Below are 16,508 nucleotides of genomic sequence, written 5' to 3'. Positions count from 1 at the left end.
TGCATATGTGTGGTGCTGTTCTATCAGCATCTCCACCATAGGAGGAAGCAATCGCTGCAGCCATCTCCCCACGAAGGGCAGCCCAGGCCAGGCCTCTTGTTTGCAGTGTCATGCCCAGCATCTGCTGTGGGTGTGGAGGCGGCGTGGAGATATGGAGTTCAGCAAGAGCTTTAAAAGGTGGACGCACAGAGGTCCCTCCTCAGCTTATGGCCCTCCAGTCCACTCGACCCAGCAGAGGAGAGAGAGAGACGTGTGGAAGCCAATATGCCCTGGACCAAGCCCAGCCTCTGGGCTCTCGTTGCCTGCATGCTCACCTGTGCTGCACAGGTGGATGCTAAACTTGGTGAGCTGTTGGAGGGGAACAATTTTGTGTCTTCTCTCTGTATCATTGTTAATTTTTTCTTTCTTTGATAGCTGGATTGATATTTTTGCAATGGTATTAATTGATGTGTAATTGCGTGAGTGAGAATTCACTGCAGACCTTTCAAAATAACGTTTTTTAATTTATAATATAAGTACCGGTATATTAAAATGTTTTTTAAGATTATAAAATTATAGATTTAAGATTATACTTTATATGTTAACGTTTTCAGTAAATGTTTTATGATGTATAGTACCTGCATATTAAAATGTTTTAATATATATGTAAATTATAATTGTATTTCAATAACTCTTTTAGTCCTTAAAATATTTGTTTTATATTTCAATAAATGTTTTATAATGTATAATGTATATTAAGTATGTAATGTAAATAAAGTATGTTAAAGTTAATTATAATTACACTTTCAATAACTGTCTTACTCCTCAGTCCAGCACTACAGTTACTACAGTAATAAGTAACAGTTATTATTAGTTAGAGCAATTCCTGTCAGTATAATACAGTTACTAGATACTACATACAATTATAATTGCTATACTACTGTTTTTGTTCCTCAGTCCAGCGCCAGAATCACGTGCAGAGCATCTGCAGCATGTGGGGGAAGGACCACTTCAAGACCTTCGACGGGGACTTCTACCAGTTCCCGGGGATGTGCGAGTACAACCTGGCCTCCGACTGCCACGCCTCCTTCCAGGTAAGGGGGGGCGAAATGACGATATTAAACAGGGTTCCCACTGGTGCTTGGATTCCTTGAAAATGCTTCAATTTCAATTACGTGTTTTCAAGGTTGTGTAAATGCTTGAATTTTTGGTTAAGTGCTTGGAAATGCTTGAAATTTGTGTCAAGTCAAACTCAGTAAGCCAAATAACAGAAATAACTTGTTCAGATCCATCAAAAATGTGAGGGAGTGAGATGTCAGATGGGATTTGCCATTTGACACCCTATAATTGATTAGAATGCAAGAAATTGCATCTTGAAACCACAAACATTTCTGGGGGAGGACCACCAAACCCCCTTCCTGAGAGCTATTTAAGGTGCTGGAAAACTGAAAATTTGGTGCTTGAAGGTGCTTGAAAAGTGCTTGAATTTGTTCATGGAAAAGGTGTGGGAACCCTGATTAAATCGTAAATCATGATATCGAGTACAAGATCGTCTCGAATCTGCCAAAGTGGAGAAATCGTATTGATCGTCTTGCAGTGAGGATGTTTACTATCAGTATTAGAGTGATGTTTACTTTCTTGTGTTGTTGTCTTCACAATGTTCTTTACGTTATTGTATTCCAATTGTGCAGTTTATGAGAGTGTCATCAGTGTGTTAACGTTTTATTAACTGCAAATTACAAATTGCAAGTATGTCAAAGTTGATTTTTGTTGTTTTTATTTTTTGGATGGAAGATCGTGATTAAAAGAATCGAAATTGAGATATCCTGTTAAAAAATCGTGATATGACATTGTTGCCATATCGCCCACCCACGCCTCCTTCCAGGACTTCTCGGTGCACGTGAGGAAGGCCGTGGACCACCGGGGGCGGGTGACGGTCACCCAGGTGATGGTCACCATCAAGGAGCTGCCCATCCTCCTGACCAAGGAGCTGGTCTATGTCGACGAAGAGATGTGAGTGTTGTTGTTAAACTTGGATTTTTTCCGCACACCTCAGCTGGCAGGTGCATCGGAGATGGCCCTTGGGTCACTCAGCAGACAACTTGATGAAAACAGCGAAATGGTCAGTGTGCGGGAGTTTCTTCAAGTTGTCTGTTGTTGGAGGTGTGACGTCATGCCATACCTTTTTTTCCATGGAGTCTTTTAATTAACCTGCGCCTCACTTCTCCGATGCCATACCTCTGTGAAGAAAACAATAGTTTGCCCTCTATCAACTTAGCCACAACAACTTTTGGGGGACTTTTCCCCATTGAACAACCTGATTGCAAATGAGAAAATGGCCTTTGAATTGCACGTTTGCGAAATATGGAATTCAACTTCCATTGTCAATGATTGTCATTGTCACGCCATCACAAGGCTATAAGCACAAGGGAGGACAGGAGTTAGGATAATGGAAAGAGCCCCATGTTTTTGTAATGGGCCTTTGTGCCCTTATTGGCAGTACAATTTAAGAGAGACAGGAAGCATGTTGGACAGCGATGGAAAAGGGTTGTGCAATGACCTAGACTGGATTCATACCTGGGTCCCCATGGGCATATAGCTCATGTATTGTATGGTTTGTTAGCACGCAGTGTCACACAATATTTCATGAATATACCTTATTATACCACCACTATCAGTTACATTCATTATGCATTTATAAGTATTCATTATGATCTGGAAATGTAGACTTTTCATACATGAATAAGTGAATCTTCTCCATGTCTGCCTTACTTTACTTTGGTCAGAGCAGTAAACATACGCTTATGACCTTGTCAATATCAAGATCTAATTTGTGAACTGGCATCACACATTTTGAAAGAAATAAACAACCAAAATGATAGCTCCTACATAAGTTCAGTAAATGAAGGTCATGGTTTATCAAACACAAGCAGGGAATTGGAGTGCTTCTGGGTCTTCACCTTTTTCCCTTGGTGCTCAAAAGTGTAAGGGCTCTCAAACTTGGTCCAGGTAGACAAATGCTGAGGCACTCAAGGTTGCAATTTTTTTATTTGGCTACAATGCATACGCGTTTAACTGCGCTGTATGTTTGCCTCCACAGGGTCAGCACTCCTTACCATGCGTCTGGCATCCTGATCGAGGAGAATGCTGCCTACACCAAACTGCACTACAAGCTGGGCCTCAGTGTCATGTGGAACAGGGACGACGCTGTCACAGTAAGTGGGCCGGAGGTGTTCCTGCCCAGTTTGCCCCCCCCACACCTCGTCAACTACATCGGTTTCGGGAATGGGAGGCACAGTACGAGCGTGCTGAGCTAAAGGGCCGGTCCGATAGCCCAACGCTACCGCACTCTATGAGGCTTCGGGAGGGAGGGTTTACTAACGTTTCACGCCACACTCTGCTAGTTGGCCTCCATTGAATATTGCCACCCCCTGATACAAGGGGCGTGAAAATAATGGGTTTTGGAGTAGGGGGATGTCAACTATTAACCGATTAATCAACTTTAGTTGATTAAAACGTTAATTGATTAAAAAAATAACTGCAATTACTCACCAGTTCTACCTCCTTCTTCTTCTTCTTCTTCTTCTTTTTCTTCTTCTTCTTCTTCTTCTTCTTCTTCTTCTTCTTCTTCTTCTTCTTCTTCTTCTTCTCCTTCTTCTTCTTCTTCTTCTTCTCCTTCTTCTTCTTCTTCTTCTTCTTCTTCTTCTTCTTCTTTTTTTTCCTTCTTCTTCTTCTTCTTCTTCTTCTTCTTCTTCTTCTTCTTCTTCTTCTTCTTCTTCTTCTTCTTCTTCTTCTTCTTCTTCTTCTTCTTCTTCTTCTTCTTCTTCTTCTTCTTCTTCTTCTTCTTCTTCTTCTTCTTCTTCTTCTTCTTCTTCTTCTTCTCTTCTTCTTCTTGTTCTTCTTCTTCTTCTTCTCCTTCTTCTTCTTCTTCTTCTTCTTCTTCTTCTTCTTCTTCTTCTTCTTCTTCTTCTTCTTCTTCTTCTTCTTCTTCTTCTTCTTCTTCTTCTTCTTCTTCTTCTTCTTCTTCTCCTCTTTTCCAGGTGGAGCTGGACTCCAAGTACTCTAATCGCACCTGCGGCCTGTGTGGAGACTATAACGGTGTTCCACTGTTTGACGAGTTCATCTCTCAAGGTGGGAAAACAATCCATCCATATCATTATCACGTCCTTATCATGTCATATCATTAGCATGTTCTTTGATATTGACAGGACATTATACAGCATCATCTCTCCTTTTTTGATGTGCTAAATTAAATAAATGAAAAATAAAGAAATTAAATGAATTTACCTTTTCTGTGTGTTTGCGTGCGTGCATGCATGTATGTGCGTTTGCGTGTATGCATGCATGTGCGTTTGTGTGTCTGTATTTGTGTGTGTCTGCACGTGTGTGTGTGTGTGTGTGTGTGTGTGTGTGTTGCGTGTGTTGCGTGTGTGTGTGTGTGTTTCGTCTTTCTGTAGGTCGTCAAATAGGGCCTATTGAGTTTGGCAACAAGCAGAAGGTCCACAACCCCAACCTGAACTGTGAAGACCCCCCTGAGGAGGAGGAGGAGGAGGCGGAGCTGGAGCAGCAGCAACAACAGGAACTCAAGACATGTGCTGAATATGTAAGCTGCCACCTGATTGATTTTTTTTCCAGAAAGATTTCGTTCTACATATTTGTGTGTGTGTGTGTGTGTGTGTGTGTGTGTGTGTGTGTGTGTGTGTGTGTGTGTGCGTGCGCGCGTGCGTGCGTGCACGTGCGTGCGTGCGTGTGCGTGCGTGCGTGTGTGTGTGTGTGTGCTTGCACGTGTGCGTGCACAGAAGCCTGTCTAACCCCCCCTCTTCATCATTTCCCCTCGTTATCGCCACCTTCTCTTCTCCTCTCCTCTCTGGGCGAGTACAGCACAAGTGTCTGCTGCTGCTGTCCCATGCCTGGGCGTCCTGTGCCAGCGTGCTGGACCCTTCGGCCTACATACAAGCCTGTGGCAGGGACATGTGCCGCCCCACGCAGCAGGAGGCGGACGACCAGGTTAGAGGATGACATTTTTCGGGAATTCCCGTGGGTCCCGTGGGTCTCGCGGGACTCCTGTGGGATGGGAGTCAAACTTTTTGAACGGGCAGGAGCGGTAATAAAGATGAATGGGAGCAGGCAGGAGCGGGAATAAAAATGTTAGAAAAAGAAAGATTTTGAGTGGGAGCGGGCAGGATTGGGTGACATTCTTACAGGAGTGGACGGGAAGGGATTTGTTTTTTTTACTCCAGGGATGGGATTTTATTGATGGGACAGGAGTGAAAATCCACTCCCGTGTCATGCTCTAGTCAGGACCAAGGGAGTTTTCCCCTCATCCCCTGTTGCTACCACCTGGGGCCACATCTGCTTTGCCCTGATGCTTGTGACTATATGCCATTTGCTTTTGGTCTAACCTTTCAGATTCTTGTGGATTTTATGGCATTTTAATATTTTATTATCGTTCAGCCTATTGTGATCCTATAGCTTTTTACTTTGCTTGTATTCTTCTTTTGTTTAAATCAACCATATTCTATTAATTTCTATATACAGGTATTTTTCATTTAATTTCATTATTTTTTCAATATTGTTGTTCATCTAACTTTTACTCACATAAAGCTGAATATCTTGTATGCAGTGTGCTATACAAGTATAGTTATTATTATTAATATCATTCCCAGGATGAGGAGGAGGAGGACCAGGCGGATGCCAGCCAGTCCCCCATGTGTGTCACGCTGGCCGAGTACTCACGCCAGTGCTCCCACGCCAGGGGCACGCCGCCCAACTGGAGGACACACACCTTTTGTGGTAATAACTTATAATAATCATAATAATAACAATAGTAACAGTAATTAATGATGGTAATAATAATAGTACCTTTTGCTGTGAGTTAGCAAGCCATTTCCTTTTCCTCACGCTCACTCTCACACACACATAGGCTGCATCTGAATACTGTAGTAGCCTAGCCACTGCCTCGGTTCTTTCTTAAGAAAATGAGGACTCCAGGCTCTTCTATTAGAAGGCTCATCTATCTATGAATCTATCGGGCATCTATCTATCCAGGCTATTCTATTAGATGATTTACCCCTTAACTTATACTGATTTACTCCTGAACCATCTTCTTAATTTATTGTCTATATGTTAAGTAAACCCTAACGTTCAGATTTCACAAGTGAATGGATTTCACAAGTAACTTCCTCTCAAGTTAGTGAAAACTATCAGTAATTTTCATCCTTTGCCACTTTTTCCAAAATCAAAATATAAACTGCATGTAAACTTCAAAGGCAGCTGTGTTGTATGTGTGCATGAATAATCAGCATTTCTCATCTGGTGTCTCTGTGCAGCCATGAAGTGCCCGTACAACATGGTGTACCTGGAGAGTGCATCGCCCTGTATGAACACCTGCACACACAAGGAGACCAACGCCCTGTGTGAGGAGCACAACACCGATGGATGCTTCTGCCCCGAAGGTGAGAATGAATACTGATGTGGCATTGAAGAGAGAGAGAGAGAGAGAGAGAGAGAGAGAGAGAGAGAGAGACAGAGAGACAGACACAGCGAGAGAGAGAATCTGAGTGACTGTGTGAAAGTGTGTGTGTGTGTGTGTGTGTGTGTGTGTGTGTGTGTGTGTGTGTGTGTGTGTGTGTGTGTGTGTGTGTGTGTGTGTGTGTGTGTGTGTGTGACAGGATGATTGCGAGAGAAGAAGATATTGTGAGTTAGTGAGAATGTACTGTATGTGTTTATGAGTGAGTGAGTGAGTGAGTGAGTGAGTGCGTGAGTGAGTGTGCGTGTGAGTGAGTGAGTGAGTGATTGGATGAGTGAGTGAGTGATTGGATGAGTGAGTGAGCGAATGAGCGAGTGAGTGAGTGAGTGAGTGAGTGATTGGATGAGTGAGTGAGTGAGTGAGTGAGTGAGTGAGTGAGTGAGTGAGTGAGTGAGTGAGTGAGTGAGTGAGTGAGTGAGTGAGTGATTGGATGAGTGAGTGAGTGAGTGTGCGAGTGAGTGAGTGTGCGAGTGAGTGAGTGAGTGAGTGAGTGCAAGTGCGTGAGTGAGTGAGTGATTGGATGAGTGAGTGAGTGAGTGAGTGAGTGTACGAGTGATTGGATGAGTGAGTGAGTGAGTGAGTGAGTGAGTGAGTGAGTGAGTGAGTGAGTGAGTGATTGGATGAGTGGGGTTGAGTAACTTGGGTAAATACAGATGGCAAATGATGTGTTTGACTTCTGAGATATTGTGAAACACTATACTGCACTGTAGCTTCAACTCAGCTAAATAAACATCCTGGTTGAGCTGTCTCTCTCTCTCTCTCTCTCTCTCTCTCTCTCTCTCTCTCTCTCTCTCTCTCTCTCTCTCTCTCTCTCTCTCTCTCTCTCTCTCTCTCTCTCTCTCTCTCTCTCTCTCTCTCTCTCTCCTCATCAGGAACTGTGTTTGACGACCTGTCCAAGAGAGGATGTATCCCAAAAGAGCAGTGTCAGTGCAAGCATGACAGGGTCTACAACAATAGCGAGGTGCTCAAGACAGACACAGAGGAATGGTGAGACTGCAGATGTGCATGTGGGACAGTATTGTCTTCCTCAAACCAGTTGCAGAATGCCTGTAGTTACAGAATGCATTAATATACTGCTTCTGTTCTGATGTGTTTCTATCAACATTGATACAGGATCAGAGGCCTACACTGATGTAGCCCTTTGATCAGTGTAGCCCTTTCATCCTGAATCATTGTTAGTAGAAACACATCAGAAGCCACCAAGACCTGGCCAAAATCTTACCTTTTTGAATCTAAACCTCCCACTTATGTTTAACACACAACACACAATATAATCCCTTTTCCCAATACAGACCCAATACAAAGTTAAATGAAAAGAATATAAATACAAACTCCTCTTCATAGAGACTTGTTTTGAGCTGAACTGCATAGTTTTATGCCGGGAGGTGGATGAGGTGATGCTGCAGGAGCTCATTGTGTTGTTTAATATTGTTTTTTTTGTTTTCAGTACTTGTCACGAGGGCCGATGGTCCTGCAAGAGCGTCTCTGCACCCGCAGTATGTGAAATGGAAGAGGGATCACATATCACCACATACGACGGCAAAACATTCCATTTCCATGGAAACTGTTTCTATGTGATTTCCAAGGTAACATGATTTACCTGTAGAGTCAGTGATTGCTTTTATTTGGAGATGTCTGTGCTTAGGTGTAGATGTTCCGATAAAGACCTGTTATTCTACCTAGTCGCGCTAGAGCCACAACGCATCAAGTTGAGGAACTCACTCGCTGATTCTGCACCTCACAGTGATTGGTTTACATTAAAAGTATGAATTCAAAAACTCCATGGCATGTCACTCACTAGACGACTGTGTCAGTGAAATTCGTTTGCAGACGATGTGGTTCTAGCACGGTTTCTCGCAACTATTAAACATCTGTTATTACTTTCAATACCCTATATATCTAATACAGATAAGGTCATTACAAAATACCATATCTTTCTGTCTGTCTCGTTAGGACTGCGTTGACTCCATATATCTCTGTCTCTGTCTCGTTAGGACTGTGTTGACTCCATATATCTCTGTCTCTGTCTCGTTAGGACTGTGTTGACTCCATATATCTCTGTCTCTGTCTCGTTAGGACTGTGTTGACTCCATATATCTCTGTCTCTGTCTCGTTAGGATTGTGTTGACTCCATATCTCTATGTCTGTGTCTCATTAGGACTGTGTTGACTCTATATCTCTATGTCTCTGTCTCGTTAGGACTGTGTTGACTCCATATATCTCTGTCTCTGTCTCGTTAGGACTGTGTTGACTCCATATATCTCTGTCTCTGTCTCGTTAGGACTGTGTTGACTCCATATATCTCTCTGTCTCTGTCTCGTTAGGACTGTGTTGACTCCATATATCTCTGTCTCGTTAGGACTGTGTTGACTCCATATATCTCTCTGTCTCTGTCTCGTTAGGACTGTGTTGACTCTAAGTTCTCCATCTGGGGGGAGTTGGCTCCATGCAGCTCTCAGGAGTGGGACACCTGTCTGAAGAGGGTGGTACTGCGCCTGATGGGGGACAAGAGAAGTGTGAGTCTCAACAACTTGCACAGACATAAGATGGCAGTGCCAATGAACACATAAATTGATATATGGATGGATGGATGGATGGATGGATGGATGTATGGATGGATGGATGGAACAGATGTTTAAGACAACATATTAGAGCTCCCATATAATATAGCATGGCTGTCTGTAGTTTGCTAAACACATCCTTACTGTATGTGATGGATTCAACCCAGATGCTTTAGATCTTGTGTGCTGCTGTGTGATATACCATGTGATAACAATGACCAATGGGACAAGCTCTCACTTCCACCTAATTTTCTAATGCAGGACATAGTGATCCAGGCTAATGGCAAAGTGCATCACAACGCCGATGTCAACCTGCCCTACACTACAAGTAAGAGGAAACAAAGAATTTTAACACTGACAGCAGAGTGACTTTGACCTGTGTGTGTCTGTGTGTATGTGGGTGTCTCTATGTGTCTCTCTAAATAAGCAATCAACTGACTAAGTGTGCATCCTATTACATATAGTTTTCATGTTTACTCATGCATTCATTTTTAAGCCACTCATTTTCGCAAACATTCAAATTTTTCCATATGTCGGCGCATGTTGTTACAATGGATCAGTGCTTTCCTTGACTTTATTTTAATGTACTCTTCATTGTGTTGCATGTGTTACAATGATACATAAAATCAAGGAGTTACGTTGTGAGTAGAGATGTCCGATACTGGCTTTTTTGCCGATATCCGATATGCCAATATTGTCCAACTCTCAATTTTCGATTCCGATATCGGCCGATACAGATGTAGATATATGTGGGTTATTTTTCCTCTAAACAAATTTTAGGTAACAATACACATCTCCTGTTGTGGACAAAAATATGCTTAATTTTATTGTAATGCCCCACCAGATGCAACAAAGCTTTCCAAATATTAACATCGTCCGTGCAAAATAGAAAAATAATTAAGGACAAAAGTGTTCAGTAATTCAAGCATTATTATATCGGTTTTGATAGGTCAAAAATCGGATACCGATATTGACCGATATTACATTTTATGCTATTATCGGGCCGATAATATCGGACATCTCTAGTTGTGAGCAACTGGACCTCTTCATGAGGCTTGGAGAAATCCAAAGAAAAGTCCAGTTGCTTACAGCTCTGTTTGAATAACAAATATCTGGATGAATGAGAGTCTTCAGCTCTTCTGAGGATATTCAAAAAGTCCTATTCTCTATCTCTATCGTCTGCCACACAGTATATTAGTGTTAATTCAGCACTTGCACAGTCAAATGTAACACTCTTCCAGTTGGTCCTTCTCAATGTCTAAATGTTAAATTATAGAAGGAGTACAAGTCCACACACTGAAGCTGCTGGGTCGAAACATTTGTATGTCTTGAATAAACCTTAAAAGCAGAGCTGCAACGCACGGACCTCTACTCTTTCTATTGTCAGATTCGCCTTTGTCCTGTGCCTGACCTCAGCGAGGATGTGCATATTTTACTCTTCTAAACGTTGAATTCACACTGTAAAAATGTTCCTGTGCAGGCGACCTGACGGTCTTCCAGCCCTCGTCCTTCCACATCATCCTGCAGACGCACTTCGGCCTGCAGCTGCAGATCCAGCTGGTTCCCATCATGCAGCTCTACATCTCCCTGGACCAGAGCTTCAAGACCAAGACCTGCGGTGAGTAGTGCTGCAAGCACAAACTGCGGCTCATAGAGCTCGAAAGTCCCGCCCCTTAGTTCCGCGTTTCACGGGACCTAAGCTGACCATCTAACAACATGGTAGAGAGTAAATATCTTCTGATCTCAGTCATGATATGCGCTGGGCTACAAATATGCTGTTTAAGAGGCTAGATAAAGATTATTCATGCAGAAGTATCAATGTTTTGTTCTGAGGCCGTCGGCATGAAAAATGTGAAGAAACACAGCTTTCTAAAAAGTTTGGGGGTTCGTACGAAAAATTAAGCAAAAATATCAGAAACAACATATATGGAGCTCGTGGCAACACTCGAGGGGGATCGAAATATCATTTTAATACCGCCATTGGATTACATGCTACGATTTTCGGCTAAAAACGCCGTTGAGGTCCCATGAAATCGGGGGAAGTGACGTCACTTTCGAGCTCCATTAAGCGGCGTACACACACAAAGCTAGCTTTCCGCTTGCTCGCTACTCGCCACTCTTTCATGGAACGTTCGCTGAAAGTTCCCGCGGCTTTAACTGCCAATGAACAGGCGAGAAGTACCGAACTCTGCATTCCAATTGGTTACTCGCTTACTCGCCTCGCTCGAAGCTAAAATATTTTCAACTCGGGATCCGCCCACATCACATCGCTTGTACAGTACTCGCCTACTCGCCTGCGAGTCTCGCTGGAATACATCGACATTCTATTGACTTAATTCGCTGAGCGAGTAACTTGTAGCGACGTGTTTGTACGGCCCTTTAGTTATTTATATTACCACACATTAGTTATTTATATCACACTCCGAAATGCATCTGTGCACAAAAATAAAGAAGAAAAAATTGATGCAAGGTGTGCCCCCCTTTTCTCTGATTCTAAGTATTAACTTGGGACAGCACCCTTAAAAGTTATCAAGAAACCTGAGTGAAGCCTGCTACCTACTTGATTTATTTATATTACGGTACCACGCACTGATGAAGGCTTGATAGTTGAAGCGCGTTTGCTTTTGGACATGATGGTAATACACAAATAAATAATGACTGACTCTACTCTACTCTACTCTACCAGACACTTTTGAAGAATAGAATTAGAAATAGAAATATAATAGATTGTATTTATTGTCGTGCTAGCATGGAAATTGTGTGACACGTTTATACAAGTAGAAGCAATTCCTGCTGTCTTGTCCTATGCAGGTCTGTGTGGGAACTACAACATGAAGCTGTCTGACGACATGAGGAGTCCTCAGGGGATAGTGGAGGGCACCGCATCCCTGTTCGCCAGCTCCTGGAAGGCCCAGAGCAGCTGCCCAGACGCCCCCGAGAGGCTGGACGACCCCTGCTCCCTCAGCGTAGACAACGGTGGGTAGAGCTAATGGAGGATTCATCTCAATTTAATACTGAAAGGTGCACTGTGTTAGATTGTGGCCAGAATAGGTATTTCAACTATGCTTCTCATTGAAAGTGTGCTGCCTATTGCCAAATGTGATCTTTTCATGAATATTTACTACGTAAAAAAGTAGTATTTACTAGTTTGACCAAAGTACAATACATTTTGTAGCATGGNTTCTGGAAATGGACAACTAAAAATCTCACACAGTGTCCCTTTAAGTTGTTCAGAAGAGCTTAACCTCTTACTGCAGATGGGCCTGAAGCCTATTCACTCTTTGTTGAAAATAGGTAACAACAGTGCTAACAACATTCCTATGACATTACTGTACATATTAAGACTTGGTCATTACAATTTCGTTGACAAGAAGGTTATATTCTGTGGATTCTGTGGAAAGGGGTTAATTAATTTATACTGAAAGATATAAAGGTGTTTAGAAGAGTTTGAAGGTTTTATTTGGCTTTTTTTTGTCTTTCAGAGAGGTTTGCCGAACATTGGTGTGCTCTGCTCAAAGACAAAGAGTCCACTTTTGCAAAATGCCACATTGCCGTCAACCCAGAGCTCTACTACAAGGTTCAGTGTTTTCATTCTCTTCATTTTATTTAGCACGCTGTAATGTAATTCATGAAGAATATCCATAATGTAAATATTAAAAGTCAAATCAAGTGAATTGGGTTTTATTATTCTTTCAGCCATATGCTACTAAACATAGTACACAGTGAGATAAAACAATGTTTGATCAGGATTTCCTGTTTCTTGACAGAGGTGCAAGTACGCCAGCTGCTCGTGTGACAGGAGTGAGGACTGCTTGTGTGCGGTGGTGTCCTCCTATGTGCGCGCCTGTTCCGCTAAGGGGATCTTCCTCCCAGGATGGAGAAACACCGTCTGCAGTAAGGGCCATCTTTAAATACATGACATTTTGAAATTCCATATCAATGTTATCTTCCACACACTGCGCTCTTCCGTCTTGTTGGTGCGTCTCTGAAGTAATCTAGTAGTTAGGAAATGGATCGCACTAATTTTTTCTTCTTTCTTGTTGTTTTCCTTTTATTTTAACATTGCAGGGACTGATATGACAGGCGTTTCGGCTGCACAGAGCCTTCTTCAGTGCAGCCGAAACGTCTGTCATATCAGTCACTGCAATGTTAAAATAAAAAGAAAACAACAAGAAAGAAGAAAAACTGAGTGCGATCCATTTCCTAATTCCATATCAATGGAAAAGTGAATGTGACCATTTTATTATTACTACTATCACAAACCAATAGTATATTAAGTACTACAGTCCATATGGCCCTACCGTGGCCTAACAGTGGGGCACTCGTGTGCCATGCGGCTGACCCGGGTTCGATTCCCGGCCTGGGTCCTTCACAGGCCCTTCCCCGTTTCTCTCTCTCTCCCCGCTCACTGTATTGCTATGGTAGTTACATTTAAACGACTATTACAGCATGCCACTGGAGGTACGGCGCGCATTAAGGGGTTACTATATCAATAATATTCACCATGATCATGCTGTATCATGACCCCATTTCTCCCACTTATTTATTCTTTCGCTCTCTCCGTGACCTTCAGGCAAGTACACGGACCACTGCCCGGCCACCCAGACCTTCTCCTACCGGCTGCAGGACTGCCAGCGCACGTGCCACTCCCTCAGCTCCGAGCGCCAGGTCTGCTCGCCCGACTTCCTGCCGGTGGACGGCTGCTCGTGCCCCGAGGGGCTCTACCTGGACGACGCGGGCGTGTGCGTGCCCATGAACAAGTGCCCCTGCCAGCACAACGGAGACTACGTCAAGCCGGGCAAGTCCATCAACATCAAGGGCGAACACTGGTGAGAAAGAGAGAGCTCCACCTGCGTGCACACCTTTTCGCTTACTCTTTGCATGATTCTTAAAGGTGCACTGTGTAATATTTTTAGTAGTTCATTTCCAGAAAAAATGTGACTATTTACCACCACCATCAAATTCTAAGTATTCATTATGACTTGGGAAATTGCACTATTTATCCGTGAAAAGGGGAATCTTCTCCCTCTTCTCTCTCTTCTAAATATTGATTTATTATTAAGTAAATATATTGAATCAAATTATAACTTGTCCTGATCCCAAAGTAATTGAATGCATTTTTAAAAAAAGACTTTTGAAGGAAATATGAAACGATTCAGTCTTTTCACTACATTATAATGAACAATTTTGTTGTTTGTTTTGCATGCATAACTCTGAATCGTCATCAGTCTGAATGTATTGTAAACCACTTGATTTGTGTCTTCCAGTGTGTGCACAAATGGAAAGCTTCACTGCAGGTCTTGGATGAAAATGTCCACGGGTGAGTTTGCACCCCACCTTTGATTGAGATAACATAGCTGGCTAAAATGCTATTTCTTTGAAAGATTGCCAGCAAAATAACAACAGAAAGTACTGCTATTACGGAAAATCAGCTACAGTATTACACATTTTTATACATGGATATATTCTGTATGTATTATGTTAAGATATTATACATGGGTTCGCCGTGTTTGGATGTTGTGAGTAGGGGCAAGACACTGGCAGCCAACCACGTGAGCAAATTTTTTGACCGACAGTGGTTTCCAACAATCAGAGGTTGAGTTGTGCACAGCTAGTTTCGCGCAATCAGGAGAAAACAAAAATGTAGAACCCATGTATAGAACAACAGACAGACTTGATGCTTATGTATGTATGTTCTATATGTCCTCCGTAGTAGAGGTGTGTCGTTCATGAACGAGCCGGTTCTTTTGAACGGCTCCCTGAAGTGAACGATGGGAACCGGATCACAGCTGGGGGAGCCACTCGACCGTTATTTCGTTCATTTTTCATTCATTTTAAGCACGTGACCTCGACCAGAGTAATTAAATTTGGGAAAAAAACACAATTGTTTGCCTCAAAGAGAGGCAAAAACGGTCTTTAGAAGCAGGAGAATAATCAGTTGTTGTTTGGACAAAATTACCTTGAGGAGGAGTCAAAATATTGCATTCTTCACACTGAATAAATAATTTAAAAAAGAGCCAAAACAGCCAGTTTTTTGAACGGCTCTTTGAAAGGAACGAGCCACTTAGATCCGGATCCCGAAAAAGAGCCATAAATCCCATCTCTACTCCGTAGGTTGCCCTGCCCCCAAGGTCTTCTTCAACTGCTCGGCCAACAGTGGAGATGACATGGAGTGTGTACGCACCTGCCAGCAAAAGGATGCCGACTGTGTGAGTTACTCAGTCTTGAAAAGTGGACAAGATGACCCTGCCGTGGCCAACCGGTAGGGCACTTGTCTGCCATGCGGCCGACACGGGTTCGACTCCCGGCTCGGGTCATTTGCCGACCCCTCCCCATCTCTCTCCTCATTCGCTTCCCGTCCACCTCCCAAACTGTCCTTTCAAATAAAATTTTAAAAAAGAAAAGTGGACAAGATGTGTTCACACTATTCACTGTTATTTGTTCCTCAAAGTGTTTTTAACTGGCTGCTGAATCCAACATAAAGTCCATAAATAGAAGAGATAAAGGACTGTTATGATTTTTTATTGATTCATACACAAATAATTGCATGAAGACTGCTGTCCTTTAGTTCTTTGAGTTAATACATTCTTTGCAACTAGCTGAGTCGAGTGCTTGTAAAGGTTTAAGATGCCATAGTGCTGATCCTAATACACTATGTATGCAAAATCTATATGTTTATTTAAGAGTTCAGCACTTTCATTTGAACTTCATATGATGTTTTTTTGTGTGTGTGTGTGTGTGTGTGTGCCTGTGTGTGTGTGTGTGTGTGTGTGTGTGTGTGTGTGTGCCTGCCTGCCTGCGTGTGTGTGTGTGTGTGCGTGCCTGCCTGCGTGTGTGTGTGTGTGCCTGCATGTCTGTGTGTGTGTGTGTGTGTGTGTGCCTGCCTGCCTGCGTGTGTGTGTGTGTGTGTGTGCGTGCCTGTCTGTGTGTGTGTGTGTGCGTGCCTGCCTGTGTGTGTGTGCGTTTGTGCGTGCCTGCCTGCGTGTGTGTGCGTTTGTGCGTGCCTGCCTGCGTGTGTGTGTGTGCCTGCCTGCCTGCGTGTGTCTGAGTGCCTGTCTGTGTGTGTGTGTGTGCGTGCCTGTCTGTGTGTGTGTGTGTGCATGCCTGCATGCCTGCGTGTGTGTGTGCGTGCCTGTCTGTGTGTGTGCGTGTGTGTGTGCGTGCCTGCCTGCGTGTGTGTGTGTGTGTGTGCGTGCATGTCTGTGTGTGTGTGTGTGTGTGTGTGTGTGTGTGTGTGCGCGCGTGCCTGCGTGTGTGTGCCTGCGTGTGATTCCTGTCCCCGTGCAGGTGGCCTCTGCGTGTGAGTCTGGCTGCCGGTGTCCTGCAGGACTGCTGGACGATGGCCGTGGCAACTGCGTACGCGAGCACAACTGCCCCTGCCCCCGCAACGGACAATACTACATTACAGGCTCCACCGTCAAAGACCAGTGCAACAACTG

The 16,508-nt window shown here is 43.4% G+C and overlaps 1 protein-coding gene across 1 annotated transcript in view; it reads left to right on the top strand.

Annotated features, from left to right (window-relative positions):
* Nucleotides 1-264: 264 nt before the first annotated feature.
* The window catches only part of LOC134448136 (mucin-2-like), a 49,418-nt gene continuing 33,174 nt past the window's right edge, over nt 265-16,508 (top strand). Inside the window, 21 exon segments of the mRNA XM_063197894.1 lie at nt 265-343; nt 937-1,073; nt 1,865-1,992; nt 3,080-3,194; nt 4,020-4,110; nt 4,437-4,573; nt 4,867-4,986; nt 5,682-5,772; nt 6,309-6,434; nt 7,381-7,495; nt 7,956-8,115; nt 8,911-9,040; nt 9,341-9,397; nt 10,550-10,687; nt 11,881-12,045; nt 12,552-12,646; nt 12,837-12,963; nt 13,643-13,898; nt 14,337-14,389; nt 15,184-15,278; nt 16,357-16,508. Coding sequence (XP_063053964.1) covers nt 265-343; nt 937-1,073; nt 1,865-1,992; nt 3,080-3,194; nt 4,020-4,110; nt 4,437-4,573; nt 4,867-4,986; nt 5,682-5,772; nt 6,309-6,434; nt 7,381-7,495; nt 7,956-8,115; nt 8,911-9,040; nt 9,341-9,397; nt 10,550-10,687; nt 11,881-12,045; nt 12,552-12,646; nt 12,837-12,963; nt 13,643-13,898; nt 14,337-14,389; nt 15,184-15,278; nt 16,357-16,508 — 2,567 coding nt within the window.

Source organism: Engraulis encrasicolus, chromosome 4 (assembly GCF_034702125.1).
Source record: "Engraulis encrasicolus isolate BLACKSEA-1 chromosome 4, IST_EnEncr_1.0, whole genome shotgun sequence".
In the NCBI taxonomy this organism is placed as follows: Eukaryota; Metazoa; Chordata; class Actinopteri; order Clupeiformes; family Engraulidae; genus Engraulis; species Engraulis encrasicolus.
The sequence above is the reverse complement of the archived record's forward strand: the minus strand, read 5'-3'. Positions and strand labels throughout refer to the sequence as shown.